Genomic DNA, 23,310 nt, shown 5'->3' on the forward strand with positions numbered 1-23,310 from the left:
ATGAACGGTGGATTTGGCCCCCAGGGCTGTTCTCTGCTGGCCCAGGGCCAAGAAGAAGGACCGCGATCTTGCTTTTGTAGCAGGAACCTTCCCTCTTGACCCCCACACAGGACCAGTGTGTAAAACAGCCTCACTGGCCTGGCTCCTCCCCCAGCATGAGGATGTCCTCCGGTGCCTGGCACAGCCCTGTGAGCTCTGGCCCTTGCCTGGGGGGTGTCGGCGGAGCTCAGAAAACAGGCCCGTTTGTCCCGCCCTACAGCAAAGTCTGTAGCTCTTATTGCCAAGGACACCGGCATCTAATCCAGGCAGGCCTTCTGCTGAGTCATCGGGTTTGCAGAGATTTTTATAGAAACTCCTTTATCTCCTGCTGCCAAAGGCACGGTCTGATGGCCTGAAGCCAGGCAGGGTCACATCAGCGTGGAGAACCGTTTGCCAGCCCTCAGTGCCCGGAGCTGCAACGCCAGGAGGCCCCACACAGAGAGCCTCTGACATGTCGGGGAGAAGGTCACTCCACCTCCAGGGGCCCTCCTTCTTCCGATCTTCATCTTCTCCCACCTGTGCAGGGTGTGGGCACAGGCACAAAGCGCCACACTCCTCCACCGGCCATAAGATGAGTCCGGCACACGAAATGAATAAACGTCACTGATTTGTTTGAGAAGGAGCTCAAGGGAGAAACGGATATGAAAACCATCCCATCAATATCAGAGAAGGACACAAATATTCACTAATATCAGGACAGGCTTCGGTGGCAAGGTCACAAAAAAATGGCTCTATGAAGACGCAGCAACTAACTGAGCTTGGAGACACTGTCACAGCCTCAGAGAGCTGTGGAGGGCAGCCCCCGGCCCTGCACCCACGGGCCAGGCACCTCGCATCCCTGTGGGAAAGACCGCCCACCCTCCACTCCCACGAAGCAGGCCAGGGCAGGGAGTGGCTTGTGCAGGGCCACGTGTGGAGCATGGGTCAGCGGGAACAGAGTCCTGGCTTCCTAACTCCCAGGCGGTGCTTCTCCCCGTGTGCCCTCTGTTCTGGACTAAGTGCATCCCCACCCAATACACAACCGCAGGGCCCTGCTGCCGGGGCACACTGGACTGGCCCGTGACCCTGCAAGGTGTGTGCCAACAGTGTGGGTGGGGGAGTTCAGTAATGAGAAAGATGCAGCCTTGGGCTCCATTGATTTAACTGAGCAAAGCATGGTTTATCTAGATGTCTCTGCGGGAACAGGCAATCAGGATGGGGGAGGCGGTTCCCATGGTGACTGAGCAGCTAGCGAGTGAGGACAGAGGCAGTTCTGCCAAGGACCACGCCACGAGAAGCCTCCCCGACAGGCTCTCCGGGGACACTGGGTGTGCAGGTGCCCCAGAAGGCCTCCTGCACACGGACACAGTCCTGTTGGGGCACAGCCAGCAGAGTTGCTTTTTTCAGAAGATTTGCTCCAAGAGATGCCCTAGCTACAAAGATGAGCCATAAGCACTCTGGCCAAACCACGTCACATCCTGTACGAGGTTCCTGGCAACCTTTGCCTCTGTATGAATTTGCTCGGGCTGCCACAGCGGATGTCATAGATGAGTGGCTTAAACAATCGTTATTCTCCCCCAGTCCTAGAGGCTGGAAGTTCAAGATTGAGGTGTCAGGAGGTGGGTTTCTTTGAGGCCTCTCTCCTTGGCATGTAGGTGACCATCTCCCTGGGTCCTCACCTGACCTTCCCTCTGTGCGGTCCTAACCTCCTCTTGTTATAAGAACACCAGTCATATGAGATTAAGACCCACCCTAGCAGACTTGTTTTGCTTTAATCACCCATTTAAGGACCAAATGCAATCCCATTATGAAGTCCCGGGGTTAAGATTTAGGACATCAACATATGTATTTTGGTGGGACACAATTCAGCCCATGACAGCCTCTTCCCTTTTCTTCTTGGAAACTTACTGTGATGGTGTGATTCTGCTCAGAGAGAAGAGCCTGATCGCCAGAGCCATACAGGGCCATGGAGAGAGGGGGATTCTGGGTAAACGTTCACTGTACAAGCCCACTGAAACCCTTATAGGTCTTCTCCATGTGTTGAGCCAGTCTGCACACTTCTACCACAAGCCAGCTTATGTCCTTCCCAAGTACTTGGACAGGGAGAGAGCACTCAGTTCTGAGTCACAAAGACTGGGACTTGACAGGCCAGCTCCACCGTAAACAGCTGTGTGACCTCCAGAAACTTTCTCAACCTCTCTGCACCCTGCTTTTCTCATCTGTAGAATGCACTGATAAAATCTGTTTTGCAGGGCTACGATGAAGATTTAATGAGATGACGTAAGTCAAAGGCCCTAGCAATTAAAATAAAATGAATAAAATAAAGTGATGTGGAGATACGTGTGTTTTTTTTTAAAGGCCCCAGCACAAGGTTAGTACCTTTAGCAATAATTAAAGTTTATCAAATCAGAATCAGAGGCTTTCTCTTTCTCTGGAAAAACACAAAATTAAGCTGGTTGCCAGACGTGCAATAATGACCCCCCCCCCAAGAAAACAAGGACTTGGGGGTCTGTGCTGAATTGCATGCCTTGGTTCCTAAGAGCTGAGACAGAAACCCTAGGCAAGACAGTGCTGGGACACACACCCGGGTGGCTAAGAAAGGGCAAACTGGAGCCCATCCTGACCTCCTCTCCCAGGGCTTCTAACCCAGCAGTGACACCAAAGAGGCCCATGATACTCCCCCAGGAGAGACACACAGGGTGTACGGGATAGGATTTTTGGCAAGGCCCTGAGCTGGTGTGGAGATTCAGGGAGCCAAAGGCATCAAGCCGAGGACTGAGAAGAGTAGGATCATCCGGGGGAAAGCGGGGGAGTTCCACATGAGACAGAGTCGTAAGGCTGAGGAGCTGTGACATGGCAGCCAGCTGGAGCCCCAATGGGGGGAGAGGGTGGGAGACGGGGCTCCAGACTGTGGTCAAGGGGGTTTTAATCAGGAGCGTGTCACAGAAATGCCATGGAGGCATTTCAGGAAGGATCAGAAGCACGGCAGAGTCTCACGTCCCCACGATTAGAGGGTATGTTAGAAACCTCCAGCTGTTGGGACACCTGGGTGGCTCAGTGATTTAAGTGTCCAGCTCTTGATTTCGAGTCAGGTCATGATCTCATGATTCGTGAGTTCAAGCCCCGCATCGGGCTCTGTGCTGACAGCGTGGAGCTTGCTTGGAGTTCCCTCTCTCCCTCTCTCTGCTCTTCTCTCTCTCTCTCTCTCAAAAATAAATAAACTTAAAATAAAAAGAAACTACAGCTATGGCCTGTGCACTCAGCCACCTGTGTCACCTCTGCCACCAAGCAACCCCTACTCTGTCCTGCAGTGCGGTGAAAAGCACCTGCTCTCCCTTAGGATCTAAGAAAAGAGCCAGGAAACATCATTGTACTGATGGGGCTGGACGGGCCATGGGCAAGTGCACCCACTTCTCAGAGCCCATCTCCACACCCACAAAATGGAAGGAATGACAGCAACACAGGCGAGCCGTTCTAAGGGTTTGAGGCACAAGTGCCTGCAGATTGAAGGTGGAGTAACGGTGGCTGCCCTGGGGTTGTCACTATCCTGACTGAGAGGCAGTGTGGCATGACAGTGAATCGCATAGGTTCTGCATCCAGAGGCCCCAAGTCTGAATTCCTAGGCCCTGACACTTCCCAGCTGGGTAAGTCTGGGTAATTACTTAACCTTCCTGTGGCTCACTTTCTGCGTCTACGAAAGGCGGATGTCAATAATGCCTACTCCACAGTGTTGTCAAGAGGATTAAATAGATTAATACGTGCAATGTGCTTAGAGCACTGTTTGCACAGAGTAAGTGTTCAGTAAGAGGTGACGGTGGTGTGTGCGAGGTGGTGAGGAAGATGATGCTCTGGCGGACAATGGAGTCAGCACCACGGACAGCTGCACGAGAGCTGGGGGCCGGGTCAGCACCATGGACAGGTCCGTGGGCGCTCAGCTCAGGGTCAGCACCAAGGACAGCTGCACCGGGGCTCAGCCCCTGGGAAGCCTGGCCTTTGCTGAGCCCCCAAAACAGTGGTGTGCTAATAGCTTAACGACATGCTTCCTGGGTGGAAACTGATTTTGGGGATTCAGACTCAAGCACTTCTGAGCAGATGCTCCTGTTCCTTCTCTGCAGAGTGGTACTAGGGGAGGATGGAAGAAGGTAGCCTGTAGGGTGCCTGACAGCAGGTCAGGGCCAGGGTGGGCTGTCTACAGTACATCAGGCCCTGTGCTCTCCAGCCATTCTACCCTGACAGCCCCCAGCACAGGAGTCACACTCCACTGAACTGACAAGAAAAGCAAGGCTGAGGAAGGCTAAGTGACTGGCAGGGTGGCCAGTGAGTGAGGCAGGCTGGGTGCCAAGCTCCAGGTTTTTCGTTAATCACAGACCCTGGCACATGGAGGGGCCTCGGCCAGTCCCTTCCTTTGCTCTCAGCATGGGGAACACTCCCAACACACAGGCAGCAGTGTGCTGACCGAGGTTTGGAGCCTTTACCCCTAATTATTGCCACACCATCCCACCTAGCTTCAGGACCTGCTCTATAAATGGCAATTAGGAATTTGTTCCAGACCAAGGCTTGGTGCAGTGCCAGATTCCACCATGAGAAATCGCTCAGAGGGGAGAAAAATCAATTGAACCATCTTCACAGTTCTCCGAGTGCTAAAAATAAAGCAGAGGCCCATCAGCTGAGACCCTCTGTGCAATCTGTTACCTTTAAGAAGCATCGAGCTCAAGAAAAATCGCTCAGAGCTGCCTAACTGTCTCAAATGTTGGTATTAAGGGACGTGAGAGGTTGTTTCAACAGATGTGGGCACAGTGCTGGGGTAAAAAAGGGGCTTTGACAACCAGAGACAATGCAGGGATTTTATGAGAACCAGCCTTAAATATCTGAGGATCTGTTGTTCAGGAGGGAAATACTGGCCCCCTGCTGGGCCCCGAGTAGTACCAGGCCTTTCATGTGCGTGATTTTTTCATTCCTTACAAATATCCTTAGGATAAGGAACGTGGCCCATTTTACATTGGTGGAAATTGGTGGCCAAGGGGGTTAAACAAGGAATCTGAGCGCAGGTCTGCCAGACCCCAGAGCCCAGACCACTGCTCTTTAGTGTTCAGGGTCTCTGAGGCCCCCGGAGCCCAGATTCACAAGGAGGTGTCTACATCCCTAAGACCAGATGGAGACTGGAACTCCTCCATCCAAAGTCACCGTGTACGACCATTCATAAGCACCTGCTATGCGCTGGACCCTGCATTATACATGGGGATACAGAGAGGGCTAAGACTGGGTGCACTGAATCTTGAGGGTTTCACCAGAAAATAGAAGAGGCGGTCATATTAAGAGACGAGGAAAGCCAGTGTGACCAGGAAGTGTGGGCCTGGAGGGGCTCTGATAGCCCAGGAGGGGTGCAGAGTAGACAGAGCAGAGGGGGCTATGGGTGACACTTATGGCCACATGGCAGCCAGCCAGGCTGAGAGGGAGCAAGAATGATCCCCGGAAGGACCGGCAGAAGACAGAACACCCCCTCTCTTAAACCCCTCCCATAACATTAAGGGAAACCCAATGGCCTGAAGGTGTACATAAGCCTGATACACAGGAGCCTGGGGAGGTGGGCGGGGGCTGGTTATGAAGAGCCCTAGGGCACCGCTGAAGGATTGCGACTTTTTCCAGAAGCTGACGGGAACCACTGAGCTTTAAGCAGGGGCCTGATGAGGTCAGATCAGAGGTTCTGATGAGCAACTCTCACAGCTCTGCGGAGGGCCGGCTGGCTGGGCAATGTGGGATCCGGGCAACAGGCCACGCAGGAATGGTCCGGCCCCAGTGGGGCCTTTGGCAGAGAAGGAGAGGAGGGCATGATTCCAGAGCCGTCTAGGGGGTAAGCGGAAAGGGCTTGGCACCTCTTTCTAGCTTGTGGGTGAGGGAGAGGAAGGAGACACTGCATCACGCGTGTGCCTGGCACACAGAGGGGCTCAGTAAGCACCAGGCCCCCCACCCTCTGCTCAGAATGACCAGTGCTCAAATTAGCAGAGGAAGGGGCCTCGGAGTGAGCTTTCTTACCACCTTTTCTCACCGGTCAAAACGACGCCCACCATTTCTCCCTTATTCAAGAAGTTTTCCCGTCTCTTAAAACCTTCACTACAAAGCAATTCTGCTTAGACTGAAGGTGTTACATTCCGACTTGCGGAGGTGGTACCACAGCAGCAAACTTCCAGTGGCCTTGACATTGAACAGCAGTGTCAGGGCAAGTCAAGGCACCGGAGGGCGAGAGTCGAAGGAATGGGAAGCCCCAGGCGCTGAAGCCCCCAGGAGTTACAGGCACAAGAGGGGTGTCCAGATTCGGAGCAACTCCCCAGCTCAGCAGGCCTTGCCGGCCTCCTCCCGCGGTGGAAATGAAACACCTTTTCTAATCACTCGGCCGCGTAGGAACCTATCATCACACCCGCAGCCGACAGACCTGACCTTCCCCGCCAGGGAGGCCGACCTCCACGGGGCGGGCGCCGGTCTCTGCTCCGGGCCCCCGTGTCCTGTCGCTCTGGTGGCCAAAACAGCAGCAGGCCACGGGGAGCGACGTACAGCGTGGTTCCCTGAGGAATCGGTCTGAACGGGAGGTTTCCACAACCACCCACCCCTGGAGACTCCACTCCACTCCTTCTGTCTGCCTCCAGGGTACTGTTTCCAGAGGCGGGGGCTGCCCGGGGCCCAGCTCTGCAGGACGCACACTCCTCCACCTCAAGGCACGGGCCCGTCTTTATATTCCGATCAGCTACCAGTTCACCTTCACAAAATTAAGAGGCACCACACACGTCTAATGTGCTGTTATGTGGCAGGACCTGCAGCCAGGGAAGACTCCTGGGTCCCCAGGGGGACCCCCCAATGACGCGTGCTCCTCTCTGGTCACTAGCCGTCTCCTCCTCACCTGGCCTAGACCTTAGGGTCAGTCGTCGTTTTTGCCATTGCCTGCAAGGCACCCTCACTTGGCCAAACAACCGCCCCGGCTCACGCAGCCCCCACCCAGCCCACACCCGCGGCCAGGCAGGTAGACAGGGCTCGACACAATGCACACCGCCGCGCCCCGTGGGCTCACGGTACTTGTCCGCTGCTTGCATGGACATGCTAGGTTTGTCACTTGTTCCTTATATTAATGGCTTATTGTCTGCTGGGTCCAGGGGGGCAGGGGACTTTGCCTAGCTAATTCAAACGTCTGGCACAAGTAGGTACTCAGCAAATACAGCCGTGAAAGGTGTGCTCTCCAACACACGGATGGGGCGCAATCTGTGTGTTTAAATAGGGCAAGGAGGCACAGCCACCAGTGAGGACTCAGGACAACTGGGCCTGCAGTCCTGTGGCGGATCAACCCTCTTCTCTTACTCACAACTAGCCTGTTCCAACGTCCTGTGGCCACGTCGGTCCAAAAGACAGTCACGATACGGCCTCCTGCCTCACTACTCCACTGACTCCTGCTCATGGCCGTGACGCTGCCGGCCCATCGCCGTCTCTCCCTGGATCTCCCCGCTGGGCTCCTGGCCTCCAGGCTTGCCCGCTGGAATCCAGTCCACCCACGGCACACACACGCAGCCCAGGAAGCCCCCCGGGCTGAGCAGTGCTGCCCCTGCCCCCTGCTTACAGTGCAGCGAGGAGAGGGGCAGGCACAGCCTTCCCGGCACAGATTCATACACTGAGAAAAGTCTCCAATTATTTTCCAATCCATTTGATGGAGAAGGGAGAAAGCCTCCATTCCATGCTGCTATGCTCTGGCTTCAAGCACGTTTTCATCTCCCTCCTTGACTGAGAACCGGCCTCCAACAGAGGCTGCATGAACTGTCCAGCTCGGCCGCCACGGGTGGCTGTTTAACTTGAAATCTGAATTAACTGAAACAAAACTAAATAAAAAGCTCCGTTCCGTGGTCAACCTAGCCACATTTTAGGCGCTCCCCCAGCACACACGGCCGGCAGCTACCTACCAGCCTGCCCAGAGCTGGGATATTTGCACTGTCACAGGAAGTTGCACTGGCCGGGGCGGAGGGACGATTTTATTCCCGCTGTCCTGTTCTCATAGCATTTGTCTTCACCGTTTCGTCCCGCCTGTGATAGGTCATAGGTTTTATTTTCACTTATGGCAGCCGCATTTAGAACGCGTTAATTTAGACAAAAAGACAAAAAAGAAAGCAACTTGATTTAAAGGAAATTAACAGAGGGGCACCTGGGTGGCTCCATTGGTGGAGCGTCTGAGTCTTGATTTCGGCTCAGGTCACGATCCCAGGGTCGTGGGATCGAGCCCCGAGCTGGGCTCTGCGCTGAGCAAGATTCTCTCTCTGCTCCTCCCCTGCTCATGCTCTCTCTCTCTCTCTCTCTCTAATAAAAAAAAAAAATTTTAAGAAAATGAATAGAAACTAGAAACATCAGGAAAATGAAGGAACACAGACACAGGAGCAGGCGTGAGGGGGTTTCTGGAACCACTGACATTAGGAGCCCGGCCCCTCCCAGCATCCTCACCCTGCCATGCCCACCAAAGCAGTGCAACGTCCCTGATGCGGAAGGAGGCCCCCACCAGCAGGGCTGAGTTCTTCCACTGCCCCTGTGTCCCGGGGCTTACACGGAGCCCAGGCCAGAAGAGGCACTAGGCCTTAATGGCTGAATGAATGAATGATACACTAGCCCTTACCCGGCTTCAGGGCTTTACAGGTTTTAAGGGCTGTGGGCATTCACAACGCTACCGAATCTTCATAGCAGCCCGGGAGTGGAAACCAGGAGGGTGGCTGCAGCGGGCAGCCCAAGGGAAGGCCAAGCCGCCTGGGGCCAGGCCTCGGCGGCCTGAGCGCGAGTCCCAGCTCTGCCCCCGTCAGCCCAGCCCCCCGTCTCCCGGAACCTCTCTTTCCTCATCTGCAAAACGGGCTGATGATGCGTGACCGTTTCGCAGCTTTCACGCCAACACGCACACCAGGCGAGCTCACGACGGCAAACGGCTCCGTGCACCGCACGGCGCTGGGAGGAAGCACCTAGGACGGCCCCCTGCAGGTACACGCGAGTCCCACGCCCACCCCGTGTGCAGACCTGGGGCTCCCATGTGACTCATTTCACTCTGCTAGGAAGCTGGCCCACACCTCACACCTGGCAGCGGACGTCTGTCTGTGTGGCCCGCTGTGGGGGCCCCCAACTGCTGGGGCAGTGCCTGGCAGGGGATTCCCCCCCACTGACCCCCTTCCAGCACCCTTGACTCAGGCCTGGCCAGTGAGAGCACTGCATCCCCCCCGCACCCCAGTCATGGGTTCGGAGGTGCCCCTGAGGCCCAATCAGAGCCCATGGGGTGCCATCTGGGGGCTTATAGTGGGACAGTTCACAGAAAACTGGTCTCTTGTCTCTTGGACTTTACTCTGGGAGGGCGGGACATGTGCCGCTGGCCCCCATTTGCCGCCACGTGGCACCTAAGACAAGCCTCTAGAGCAGAGAGCAGAGGCAAGAAGCAGAGAGAGACATCGGATGACATCGTTTCAGCCCCTGAATCCACCTGTGCCTGAAGCCTTCTCACGGTCCATAAGTCAACAAATGCCGTTTTGCCTGAGCCAATGGGGATGAACTGTTCTAACCCTTGCAACAGAAGAGTCCCGAGCAACTGAAGCTCTCCCATCGGGGAGGGGGTGGGACCTACCAGGCTTTCAGCCTGAACGGAAGGTCAGGCAGGTGCCCAGCCCAGCCCTGTCCACCAAGCCAAATTTGAGCTTCCATTCCTTCCAAGCCGCTCCAGCCTCAGCTCCTCCTTGAACCTTTGTGACCATCCACCTCCACCCTCCAGGCTCATCGCACTCACTCCCTCGGGGCAGGAAGGAGACAGACGCTTACGTTTCCCAACACGCAGAGCACCAGCTCCGTGCTGGGTGCATCTTGGCGGGGCTCCCTGAACGCGCACCCTGCAGCCCCAGCGGGGAGGGGCCGGTGAGGAGTCCGAGGCTCCCAGAGATCTGGCTACTCACCAAGGTCAGCGAGCTTGAACGTGCAGAGTGAGAGAGAGAGGCTCACGTTGACCGCGAGGCCCCACATCTGCCCTACATCCTCTTGCTGGGCTCGAGAACAGCGGGTGCTACTCTCTGCCCCATCCGAGCCCCCTTCTCCCCGTTCCCAGGGTCTCCCTGCCCACTGGCCTCCGGCAGGTGCCTGGCTCTCGGCCCTCAGAAGTCGTTTGCTACCCTCTGCTTCTCCTTCAGACCTTCCAGGCTGCTCCTTCTGGCTCCCAAACGCCCTCCCAGCCAGTCCTGGCTTCTGCCCTGAGGGTTGTTGTCAGGGTGATGTGAGTGAACGTGAACACGTGTTGAGGCCAGGCAGAGAGCCGCACTGTGTATGATTATTATCGTTGGTCTGCAAGGCCCGACACCTTAGCAACCCTAGCTGGTCTGTCCCCTGCGGCCCTTCCCAGGCCTGGCTTCTGTACAGAGTTCTTTCTCCACTTCTCAGTGGGGTCAGGAGTGCCCCTAGCTTGCCTAGACACAGGGGACCACCAGGCAGGGTCCCCCTTTGGTCCCATCCAACCGGACAGGTGACACCTCAACTGTCACTCTAAGCCCTGGTTGGGACCCCGAGGCTGTTCCTCAAGCACTAAAGCCCCTGCCTTGGGCCACAGCCCAGGAGGGCTGACCCCAGGCCTCTACCTCCTCCGCGGCCCCTGATGAGGTCCCAGAATGACACGGAAAACTACCACCTGGAGAAGGGCAAGGGGACGAACAGAACCCTCGGCAGCCACGGCTTTAAAGTCTTCATAAAGCAACTCACCGTGGTTCCAAATCCGGGCCCCACTCACTCACTGGAGACGCTGCACCAAAGCAGAAGCCCCCAAGTCGGCTCGCTTACAACTGAGCCAACCGCCCCCACCCAGAAGCCCCCTGCCCGCAGCTGGAAAGGATACTGAAGCTCCTATCGGTGATGGCCAGGTGCCAGAGGTTAATGCGAAGGTCATCTGCCGACATGTACGTCTCACAGTCGCTGTTGACGGAGATGGAATTGATGTGGTAGGTGTGGCCATTGGCAAAGACCCTCCGTGGGCTCACCTCCACCATCAGATCCATGGGCTTCAGCACGGGCACCTGCAGAGGAGGGGCGGTCCCCAGGGCGATAAGGTGATGGGGGGAGTGCAGGGGGGCCAGCAGGCAAGGCAGGAAACGGCAGGCCGGGGCCGCGTGATCAAAGCTGGAGGCTGGGAAGGTGCACGTAAGCCGTGCCCTGCGGCCAGCAGGCACTGCCTGCCAGCCCTGCGGGAAAGCTTCGCCTCCCGGGATCGGTTCTGAGCCTGCTGTGTGACTTTGAAGCCGTGGCTGAACCCCTCCGCACCCCAGTTTCCTCACCTCTAAAATGGGATGATACCGTGGCAACCCCAGCCGATTATCCACTACTTTTGTTTCCTCCTCGCGAGTGGTGGCCCGGACAAGAACTACGTCTCCCAGCTGCCCTTGCAGTTTGGGTGTGGCCACGGGACCGGTTCTCACCCACAGGAGTGGGAGCACAGGGGTGCCCGGCACTCGTGAGCCAAGGCTGTTCAGAGGCAGGTGAGTCTTCTCCACCCCTTTCCCCCTTCCGCTGCTGGAAGGTGAGGAGCCAAGCTTTGGGAATGAGGGTCCGTGGGATGGGAGGAGCCTGCGTCTCTGTGGGACAGTCACGTGTCACCCGGGACCTTTCCATGAGTGAGGAGGACATTTCGGCATCTTCCGCCCTGCAATGCCGGGGCTATTTGTTACAGCTGCTGGCGTTAGCCTAACTCCTACAAACTCCCACCTTAAAGGGTTGGTGTCAGGGGCCCCCGACACAGCATCGGTATCGTGCCTGGCTTCCCTCTGCGCCCTCCGCCTGAAACGTTCACCCTCTTTGAACACGTGGTCGTGCCGACTCCTGTAAGACCCAGACGCGGCAGGCCCGGAGACTTAGCCTGCCCTGGCAGTGGGGGCACGGGCCTGCTCACCCCCACCACCTCTCTGCTAAGGCTCTTAGCGTGTGCCACGGCGTGTGTCGGGCACGACGCTCCATTCCAGTAAACCGTGAGGTCTTCAAAGGTACGGAGACGGGCACACAGACACGGCTTCATCAATCTCTCCCAGGCCTGGCCCACGCTCGACGCTCAGGAAGTAGGGACTAGCACTGCCCTCCGCACGTCCCGGATGGGGAGACTGGATGCCAGGATGACCCCGACTTGTCGAAGTCGCCGTCAGGAAATGCAGAGCCAGGTGTGACTGTCCCGAGGGCATCCCGGTGGCAGGGCGGAGACCGGAAACCCTCCTGCCCTGCTGCCCACTAGCGTTACCCTCACCGGGGAACTCAGCTCTCTGGGCCTCACCTTCTTTATCTGTGAAGAAGGGCGTGCTGGCATAGAAGCTCAGCGGCTTCTATGAGGACCCACGAGTTAACGCAGGTCAAGTGCGCTTAGAATGGCGCTGAGCACATGGTGAGTCCTCGTGATGGTCCTCCTCAGGAGGTGATGGGGTGGGGGGGGGGAGGCCTCACACAGCCACGGGGGTCCCGGCGCGGGCCAGGGTGGACCCTGCTGCAGGGGCGATGGGGACTGCGTCCGGGAGAGAGGCAGCGAGGCCGGCCTCCGCGTGACGAGACCTTGGGATTCTGGAGACGGGCCGTGGAGACGTTGTGGGCTAACTGCAGGCCCCCTGAGCCTGGGGCAGTGATGACCGGGTAGCATCCTGGGTGAGGACACACTGTGGCCGATGGGCTGCTTGTCCTCGAGTGGGAGAGAAAGACAATGACTGATACACAAGCGAGCGTGCGTGTGTGTGTGTACGTGTGTGTGAGAGTGAGATTTCACGTAGCGATAGGTGTTATTTAGAAAAATAAAACAGGTGCGGGGATGGGGTGACAGGGCCGCAGGGGTGGGGCCAGGTTGGAAAGGCGGCCAGGAGGGGGCGTAGGAGAGGGGCTGCCGTGGGCTGGGCGGCTTGGACTCAGGCTCACGTGGGACCTGAGAATCTCCTCCCAGGGCACCTCCCGAGTCCACCTCACTCTCAGGCCAGCCAGGGGCTCGCTGGAGTCGCCAGTTTGTCACAACCCTGACCACGTGACGAGGCTGTCTTGTTCCTGCGGTGGCCTGGGAGCCAGTGAGGGGCACGCTGTGTCTTCTCTGGTTCACCTCTGGATCTCTGGTCCTCAGCCCAGGGCCCAGTACGGCAAGGTCCTCAGGTGAATGAGAGAACAGGTGAGCGAATGAATGGGCTGTGTCCCTCGAGCTCCCCAGGGACGGCTGAGATGGGAGGTGACAGCTTTGGAGCTGCAGTAGGGGTGGGTGAACACTAAGTGTTCCTTCTGATGCAAATGCAGTATGAGCATGTGCCCGCGTGTGCCTGCGTGTGCACGTGTGAGTGTGCGTGTATGTGTGTATGAGTGAGGGGGTGTGCAAGTATGCCTATGTGCTGGTGTATGAGTGTGTGTACACATGAATGTGGGTGTGTACTATATGTGTGCGTACATGTACATGTGTGTGCCTGCGTGTGCATGCATGTGTAAGAGTATGTGCATATGTGTGAGTGTATGGGTGTGTGTTTGCATGAATGTGGGTGTGTACAACTATATATGTGTGCGTGCATGTACATGTGTGTGCCTGCGTGTGTGTAAGAGAGTGTATACATGTATGCATATATGCGATGTATGGGTGTGTGTACACGAGTGTGGGTGTGTAGAAGTATATGCATGTGCGTGCGTGCATGCGTGTATAAGAGTATGTGCACATCGGCATATGTGTGGGTATATGAATGTGGGTGTGTACAACTATATGTGTGTGTGCATGCATGTACATGTGTGTGCCTGCGTGTACATGCATGTGTAAGAGTGTGTGCATATGTGCGAGTGTATGGAGTGCATGTGTGCGTATGCATATGTGCAAGCGTATGGGTGTGTGTCTGCATGAATGTGGGTGTGTACAACTACATGTGTGTGCATGCATGTACATGTGTGTGCCTGCGTGTGTGTAAGAGAGTGTATGCATATATGCATATATGCGATGTATGGGTGTGTGTGCATGAGTGTGGTGTGTAGAAGTATATGCATGTGCGTGCGTGCATGCGTGTATAAGAGTATGTGCACATCGGCATATGCATGGGTATATGAATGTGGGTGTGTACAACTATATGTGTGAGCATGCATGTACATGTGTGTGCCTGCGTGTACATGCATGTGTAAGAGTGTGTGCGTATGTGCGAGTATATGGAGTGCATGTGCACGTATACATACGTGCGAGTGTATGGGTGTGTGTGCACATGAATGTGGGTGTGTACAACTATATGTGTGTGCGTGCATGTACATGTGTGTGCCTGCGTGTGCGTGCGTGTGTAAGAGTATGTGCATATGTGCGAATGTATGGAGTGCATGTGCACATATGCACATGTGCAAGTGTATGGGTGTGTGTGTGCATGAATGTGGGTGTGTGCAAGTATATGTGTGTGCATGCGTGTAAGAGAGTGTATGCATATATGCGATGTATGGGTGTGTGTGCACGAGTGTGGGTGTGTGCAAGCATATGCATGTGCGTGCGTGTATAAGAGTATGTGCACACAGGCACATGTGTGGGTATATGAATGTGGGTGTGTACCAGTATATGCATGTGCCTACGTGTGCATGTGCGAGCATGGGTGTGTGAGTGTTCATGTGAGTGGGGCATGCGAGTGTGCATGTGTGTGCATGAGTGTGGGTGTGTGCCACATTGGCGCGCCTGTCTGCCTGGTTCTGGGCCATTCTTGTGTCGCCGGCTCTGTGCCTGAGCTTCTAAGCTCTCGGCCTGGGAGGTGATGTCAGTGTGCCCGGGCCTCTTAGGGGGCCCTCCGCCCTGCACATCTCCCCATGTGTCGGCTATTCTGGATCAGCTCCTAATCTTCCCTTCCCTCAAAGCACAGCTACCGTCTGCCTCGGGGACCCCTGGACTCTCTCACGTCGCACCTGCTGCTGGAGAAGTTCAGAGCGCCACTGGCCTCGCAAAGTCTTGGATCTCAGTCCACTTCCCCTCCTTCTGGCCACGCTGTTTCCTCCCGTCGGACTTGGGCTACATCAGGGCTCCAGCCATTCACTGCCACCCCAAACCGTATTTCAAAGCCACTGAAAGCCTCTCCTTAAAGGAGAGGAAGAGTGAAAATAAATATGCCCTGAAGGTTTGGGTGTCTCGTGAATAAAACATTCCCCCCCTTCCAACACTTCCAGAAGCCACAGTCTAGTCAAGGTGAGAGGCAGGAGGGCCATCACACAAACACTAAGGACAGAACACTGTGGATACAGAAGGCTGGAGTGCACAGAAGGATGATTTACAGAGGAGAAGGCGAACAGGGTTTTAAAGGATGAATAGGAGTACGCCAAATCAACAAGGTAGAGAAAGGCCTCCCTGTGCGTCTGTCACAGCACTGACCACCAGTGTGGGGTGACTCCATGTGCCTGACACCCAGGGACCTAGCACAGGGCCAAGGACAGAGTAGACTGTTAGTAAATAACAGCGCCAGCCTCCAGCATGAGCGGCAGGGATCGCGTCAAGAGCTGCACAGGGCTGGGTGGCTTGGGTGACGTGGGAGGACACACAGAAGAGGTGAGTCGAGGAAAGACCCAAATGCCCTCGTTCCTTCTCCTTTCTCCCCCAGCCTCAAGGGACGGCTAAGGGCCATCTGGGGACGTGAGTGAAATACAGAGCAAAGTCTCAGACGCTGAGAGGGAAATAAACCGATTCCCGTGGGCCCCCGGCTCTGCCGCAAATGCCAGGCCCATCAAGAGGTGATAATTGTATCCTTCCCACCAGATGAAACCCTCATACACTTTCGTGGGGCTGGGGGGTGGGGCGGGGGACACCGTCACTGCCATTAGTCAATGGTGAAGCTAATTGGCCTCCTGACTTCCTCAGAATTTATTTGCACAATTTGTGAGTCATTTAGAGGCCAGTATGTTTAAATATTTATTTCTCCATCTCGGGAACAACACTGATTACCGTTCCATATTTAACGACAATTTGCTGGACACCTAGGGAGCGCGTATGCTAAGCTGTTTCAGAGAAGGTGAGTCACCGCCCCCATTTTGCGGACAAGGAGACTGAGGCACACAGCAGGGCCCTGCCTACAGCCACCTGACCAGCATCAAGTAGATCCGGAGTGGCTGGGGAGCCCGCGGGAGGCGCTAACACCCCCACGCCAGGCCTCGCCACTGTCCGCCTGGAGCGGACAGCTGTCGTTGTGAATTGTGTCCTCCTCACCCAGGAGGACAGGCCGCTCGGATGATGTGACCCAGCCTTTCCACATTGGCTAGAACATGGAACCTGCACGGGACTCAGGCCGCTTGCTCTGAGCCCGGCCTATCCCAGGAGCAAGGGACACCAACTCAGACCCAATCCCTCCCTTAGGCTCTTTGTTTCACTGAGGCCTCCCAGTGCCTAGAGCAGGGCTGGGCACACAGTAGGTGCTTCCAAGTGTGTGATGAATGAACAAACCCAAATTAGCCGTGCACCAGCATCACCTTCAACAAGCGTGAACAAAGCACCCACTATGTTCCAGGCTCGGTTCTAGAAGCCAGGGACAGCCGAGATGGCCTCAGCAGGCTTCCTGCCCCCCTGGAGAAGGACAGGGGCAGACTTTCACGGAGTCCTCCAGCAGGACACCATTAACCATTCCCGTGGCTCTCCCATGAGGTGGGGGCCTCATTCCCGCTTCACGGAGGAGACCGGGAGGCCCATCCTGGAGCCCGACTTCCCTGGGTTTGGATTCAGCTCTCATTTCATCTGTAAAACGGGGCTGATGATCATGTGCCCACGTTCTAGGACTGAGTCATTACAGGCAGCGACACAACGCTCGCCACGGAAGTGCTTATTCTCATTCCAGATCAGCAGTCGGAGGCTCGTGGAGGCGGAGAGCCTTGCCCAGGGGCGCACCGCCAGGAGGTGGCCGAGGCAGGATTGGAACCCGGATCCTGGGACTCCACTACCCTCTCTGCCAGGTCTCACACCCCTCCCCGGAAGAAAGAGGAGCTCTTTTGCCTTTTAAGCATGTGGGGACAGGAGTTGGCCTCAGCAAGGCCCTGCATCTTAGCCTCCCCGGCCTCTTTTAAGACAACTGCATTGGGTCGAGCCTCCGTACCGGCTGTGGAGAACCGTGCCTTCCAGGCTTCCCTCGGTCCCTCGACAAAGGGCTTGGAATCCACACAAAGCTCCCCTCCCAGGTTCTCCTCTTCTGGCTCTGCCACTCATTCGGCGCAGCGGCTTTGGGGGAGTTGCTGCCTCTCTCTGGGCCTCAGTCTCCCCCTCGGTGTAGCAAGGGGTTCTAGAACTTGCTCTGCACCCACAGCTGCAGTTCACAAGCGCTTCCTGGACGTGCATCACTCCCGCCTCATCCGCACAACACTTCCGGGAGAAACATGACCCTCCCAGCTCTGTTGGTGGGGAAACCGAGGCTTCCAGCAGGGAGAAAGCCCGCGGACACCCCACAAGTAAGCAGCCCAGCCAGGACCTGAACCCGGCTCTGGCAAAAATCTCAGAGGCCCTTCGAGTCCTAAAATCCTCCCCACTAACAGAAGCATGCGCCGCTTCCCGTTTGCCGGAACCTTCCATGGTCCACATCTCACCTGCAGCGACGTCACCGTGGACAGGTCTTTAAGCTTCCCTTCTTCATCTTTTAGGTTATATCCCTCAGGCCTCTTATCTCGTTCCGTAATCTTCCATAACTTGATAGTTTTATCTTTAAAAACAAAGCAAATGAAACGGGATACGTGATGAACACCAGCACAGGGAACGGGCCACGAGGTAGGGGAGCGCTGATCCGGGAATCACCTGACCGGGGTCCTGCTCTCGGACAGGCAGGTTCTTTCTCCTGTGCACCCATGCGCTGAACGTGGCCGTGAACGGGGTATCTGTCCTCGATCTCTGCCTCCTCACAACTGATCCCAAGAGACAACTCCCGGGTCAGAAGGGAAGGCACCTCTGAGGGCAGCTGGCCAAGTCTAAAGCCACGTCCAGACAGAGCATACGACTGCAGTTTCCCAGTTTTTAGGCTCTGCAGCGGCAGACAAAGGAGGGTGACCCACATTTCTGAGCAGCGCCCCGCCCATCCAGAGGGCAGGTTCCCAGTGGCCTCACTTCTCTGAAATCCTGCCACGAATATCAGGAGGGCCATGTAGTAACTGTGATGCTTCCTTTTATACGTCAACGTGGCGAAGCCAGGCTACCCTGGTATCTGGTCAAACGTAGGTGCGTGTTGCTCTGAAGGTGTTTTTTTTTTTTTTTGGATGGAATTAACATTTAAACCGTAGAGGAAAGCAGGCTGGCCTCCATTGTGTGGGTGGGCCTCATCTAATCAGGTGAAGGCCGTAAAGGACAAAAGACTGACCTCCACTGAGGAAGAGGGAATTCTGCCAGCAGATGGCCTTCGGACTCGAGCGGCCATGTTAGCTCTTCCCTGGGTCTCCAGCCTTCCAGCCAGCCCTGCACATTGTGGATTTGCCGGCCCCCACAATCATGTGCGACAACCCCTCAAAGTAAGCCTCTTTCTATGTATCTATATCTACATGTTACATCTGTCCACACGCCTCGGTCCTGTTTCTCTGGAGAATGCCAGCCGCTCCTGTGCCTCAAACACACACCGTCAGGCTCAGGAGAACGAAGAGGGAGACGACTGAGATCACTAAACCCTTGATATGTACCCAAAGACATGCGTTAGCAAAGGGAGCAGCTGAGATTTAAACCCGGGAGGTGGGGGGGTGGTGAGCAGCTCTGAGAGTGGGAGGGTAGGGAGCTTCTAAAGCTGCCTTCCCTCCAGAAGGGCAGGAGGAGAATGACGCACCCTGTTCCCACGGGTAGAGGGAAACCACGTGTGCGGCTCAGGAGCTCCGGCCCTGCTCGAAACCCACCGTGGCCTCACATCACTCCGTCCTCCCAGGGCCCCCGCGAGGCAGGCACACCCATCACAGGTCAGATGGGGAAGTGGCAGGACCAGGATGTGAACCACATTAGGGTCTCCCGTCCTTGGGGAGGTCCACGCTGCCTCTGCTCCAGTGCTGGCTGAACATGACCCCGTGCCAGGCACCCCTAAGGGGGTCTCAGATCGTGCACGTGGCACAGTGAAGGACGAGGACAGCGGGAGCTCCTGGAGGGCAGGCCTGGGGCAGGGAGGGGCCGGGACCGACCGCAGGAGGGACCCCAGGCTCAGCTGAGACGTCGGCGAGGGCTCAGTGGAAGATGACACCCAGTGGAGGTCTCAGGGACAAGGATGATAGGGCTGGCTGGCCAGGCGAGGGGCAGGGAGGGCAGCCTTTGGGCACAAGGCTGGGTCGGTGGGGTTGAGTCTGGGCCATTTCAAGGATGCCTTAGCAGCCGCACCGAGTCTGGGCTCTGATGGAGGAGACGGGTGGTGTCACCTTGTGAGGCTCACGCACACGGCAGCAGGACTGGCTGGTCTCAGGGTGCCGGGGCGGGGGGGGTGTCACCTCCCATCACCCTCACCACAACACAAGGGAGGGAGCTGCATCCACCCTGCTGCCCAGGCGGGGAAACCGAGGCTCAGGGAAGCAAGGAGTCTGGCCAGGAAGCCGGGGGCCTAGGGGCGCACGCGTTCTCCCTGGGGCGGAAGGGTCAGGTGGCCAGCCAGGCTCCTAAATCCGTGCCCGTCCTGCAGCCCACCCTACCCCCAAGAGCGGCAGCCGCACTCTTGCAGAAGACCCAAGCTTGCCTCCTTCACTGGGACTATCGAGCTCCCCCCACGCGCCCCGAACAAAAGTCATCACAGAGCCATTCCTGACTCAGCTGCTTGGAATAGTGGGAACGAGCCTCATGTCCAGCCACGGGAAAAGGCTAAGACGCAGCGGGGTCATCGCAGGGAATTCACGCGCTGCTCAAAATATGATTTTGGGGTTCTCGGGACCTGGGAAAATGCTCACAACCTAAGCGAGGTGGGAAAGAGCACTTGACGGCCCAGGGCGGGCACAGGCGGGCGGCCCCTCACCGTTGGTGGACAGCAGGGAGTGGGCGGCATTCTGCTGAGGAAGCCACTTAATCTTGTTGATTTTCTCCTCTATCTCCAGACTCTTGAGATAGTCAAACTCCGGCTCGTGGCTCTGGAAGGTGCTGTAGACGTCATACTCGCCCTGGCTGTGAGGCGCATTTTTACTCTGCAAGAAAACCCAGACGAGGACACCTGAGCTCCAGGATGGCAGGGGTGGGGTGGGAGCAGACCCCCAGGCAGGGGTGAGGGACGCACGGACCAAACCCTCAGAGAGGCCAACTGCCAGGCGGCCCGTGTCCAGCAGGGCTCGCAGACCCGACGCCAGGGTCAAAGGAAACCAAGCCCTGTCTCCTTCTCTGTCCAATAAGTAAAACCAACAGCAACCGGGCTACCTCATCGCATTTGATGAACACCTACTATGTGCTGAGCTAAGTGCTTCTCACTCCTCGTCTTGTTCTAGCCTTACGGCCCCTCTGCGGTGGGCACCGTGAGTCTCCCCATTTTACAGATGGGAAAGCGGAGGCTTGGAGATGAGTTGACCACCCCCGCCCAAGGCCATGTGTCTACTAGGTGCTGTCACCCGTGCCTCTGAGGTCTGACACCAAGGCCAAGGCTCTGGCCTGCTCCTCCAGTCTGAGTGTCCAACTCAGGAGGCCTGACCTGAGGAATGAACGTGCTCTGGAACAGACACTACACCGTGGCAGAATATCCCGCAATGCCAGTCACGTCCCCGCGACTTTCCTCGGCAGGCCCACCCCGGTTTTGGCAGCGAGCTCCCGACACGGACCCTCGCAGTAGATCCCTCAACACAGTGCGGTGGGGAATGCATTGCGGGCAGAGGGACAACTGTCCCAGCAGACGATTTCAGTTTATGTCACAACATGAAGCTTCTACCAGAAGTATAACCTGCCTGGGAGCAAAGCAGAGACATTCTGCCACGCACGATTTCAAGGTTCCTGTTCACTTTCTCCAAAAGCATCTACTGCTATGTTTCCACACCTGTTCTGCTTCCGGAAAGCTTTCAAGTTCCCCTGGATGCCTGGCTAACTCCCTTTCTGTCCCGTGAGCGCTGCCCACAACGAAGGTCAGCGGGACCAGGATAAAGAAAACCATTAACAGGAGAAAAATTCAGAGTTGAGAAACTTGCATCTTGCGATTTAATTTCTTTCTGCAAAAAGGAGCTTTGCGATCCCCGGCCGGCTACCCTGGTCCCCGTGAAATCAGCACGCTCCGGCCACGGTGCATGGGTGACCGATTTTCAGCTGTCCACTCTCTGGCTATGTGTCCTTGCTAAGCTATTTCACACCCTCTGAGCTCCGGTCTCCCCATCTGTGAAATGAGACCGCTAATGGCCCCTGATTGTGCCACTGGGGCTGTCGTGAGGAGGTTGACGGGGGTGAGCACGGTGAAGTCTGACCTCAATCGGGTCCGGAACTGGATGGAGCAGGGTTGCGTCTGCAACATCTCCCTCCTCCCCTCTCTCCTTCTCAATCACCCCTCCTCCTCTTCTCTTTCTCCTCTCCCTTCCCCCTCCCCTCCCCAACCCCCTTGGTTTTCACCATCCTGTCTTCAGCATCTAATCCCTGCATGGGTTTGGTGTGTGGGATGCCGCCCCCCCCTCCTGCCCCTTGGAGGCAGGCTGGCGTCTTGACTTCAATCCCTGGTCTTTGCTCACTGGCTGGGCAACTTCTCCAAGTGTCCTCATCTGTAAAATGGGTGTCGGTCCCCACCCTCTGGGGTGGGCAGTGGAGAGTGAATGAGAAACGTCCTTAAAGAGCATAGCAAGGGGACTGCACACAGTAGGTACTCAGCAAATGGGGGCCTTTTTATCATGAGGTTTCTTTCAGGGGTTCAGAAACAGTACCCCCCCCCCTGCCACCCCGGGTAGGCTGATCCAGGCCACTCCGGTCTTACCCGGAATTCTGCTGGACAACAAACCTCACCAGGGCGAGGCCTGGGGCTGAGCCTCATCGCCAACCCCCGCCTGACCCCTGCAGAAAACCCAGTCCTCCTGTCCCCCCACCTCTGGCTGGGACAGCGCCGGCTCACCCAGGCACAGGGCAGTAATCTCAGGCTTATGCCAGGACAACAGCCCGTCCTGAGTGCCTCTCAGGGATCCCGGGCAGAATGAGCAAGGGCCCGCGTTGGGCGTAGCACCCCCCCCCCCCCCGCCACCACCAGGTCCGGCCGCACCTCTGGTTCCCGCTGGAAGATGACGACCCGGCCACCCTTGTCGCCTGTGGCCAGCAGCTCTCCGGTGTGGTTGAACTCAACAGTAGAGATGATATCAGCTATGGGGGGGAGAGACAGGAAGGCGTGGCTCGTTAGGACCCCAGTACTGCGCAGGTCCACAGAACTAGGACCCACCCGCACAGAATGCACCCCTGGGCTGTGCCACCATCTGGAAGCAGGAGCCCGAGGGTCAGGTGCCCTGACGAGGGGCCAGTGGTCCCCCCCGTCCCCTCCCCGCTGGCTGCAGGACCCGTCCATGGGCTTTACTCTGTCTCCTTCCTGCTTCCTACCTTCCTCCCGCTCGTGCTTCCAGAGGCAGTTTGGGGGTTTCACGGGCTGGCCGGGAGACTGGGCTACAAATTGGACACTAGCCCTACTCTGGGGGCCCCTGGGACCAACTGTGGTCAGCCCTGCCCCCCATGAGCCCCCCGTCAGTGGGACCCCCTTAAGCTTCACACTCCTGGCCCGGACTCTGTAGGCACCAGAATCTCTGCTCCAGCTTTAGCACAGTGGACCTACTTTGCGACAAACCGCAGCTATGATCACAGCCCCTGCCCGGTTCTCCCACAGCTGCCAGAGTGATGCCCGAAACCCTCCGCGGGTCCACAAAACCAGACGCTGTTCCCTCCCGAAGCCTTCCTCTGCAGCCTCCCTCTCAGGTGGTGGCCGCTCCATACCCCCCAGCCCCGGTCGGGCCCCAGCCTTGGGAGTCTCTGTGACCCCTTTCTCTCTGCCCCTCTCCCCTGCCGCGTCCAGTCCTACTGGCTCAGCCTTTGCAATACACCCAGACTCCACCCACATCTCCCCACCTCTCGCCCCCGCAAGATTCTGACAGCCCACGAAAGGACCTCTTGGCTTCGTCCCTGCTCCTGCTATAAGCTAGCCCCAGCACAGCAAGAGGGGGCCCACCCGAAACCCATCTGACCTCAGGGTAAAAAGCAAAGGTCTCAGAGTGGTCTAAAGTCTGAGTGGTCTCTGGTCCTCAGAGGCAGACCCCATCGGAAGCCCAAATAGTCACTCCCCTCCAGCACCCGCACAGAACTCGGTGTTGCCTCCCCACTGAGGGCTGGGCAAGCCCCAGCCAGACCCCTCCCAGACCCCCTCCCTCCCGGACTCTGGGCTTGGCCGTGTGATCTGCTTTGGCCTATGG

At 57.0% G+C, this 23,310-nt stretch overlaps 1 protein-coding gene across 3 annotated transcripts in view; it reads right to left on the reverse strand.

Moving 5' to 3' along the window:
- The window catches only part of PPP2R2C (protein phosphatase 2 regulatory subunit Bgamma), a 137,883-nt gene that overhangs the window by 32,222 nt on the left and 82,351 nt on the right, over positions 1 to 23,310 (reverse strand). For all 3 annotated transcript variants that reach the window (XM_019453756.2, XM_019453759.2, XM_019453758.2), the window contains exons 2-5: positions 22,122 to 22,219; positions 19,929 to 20,094; positions 17,557 to 17,669; positions 10,889 to 11,066 (exon numbers count right to left, since the gene is read on the reverse strand). In XM_019453756.2, the coding sequence (XP_019309301.1) occupies positions 10,889 to 11,066; positions 17,557 to 17,669; positions 19,929 to 20,094; positions 22,122 to 22,219 (555 nt within the window). The remainder of the gene's footprint in view (positions 1 to 10,888; positions 11,067 to 17,556; positions 17,670 to 19,928; positions 20,095 to 22,121; positions 22,220 to 23,310) is intronic.

This window comes from Panthera pardus, unplaced genomic scaffold (genome assembly GCF_024362965.1).
Source record: "Panthera pardus isolate Hobbes unplaced genomic scaffold, ASM2436296v1 HiC_scaffold_13, whole genome shotgun sequence".
In the NCBI taxonomy this organism is placed as follows: domain Eukaryota; kingdom Metazoa; phylum Chordata; class Mammalia; order Carnivora; family Felidae; genus Panthera; species Panthera pardus.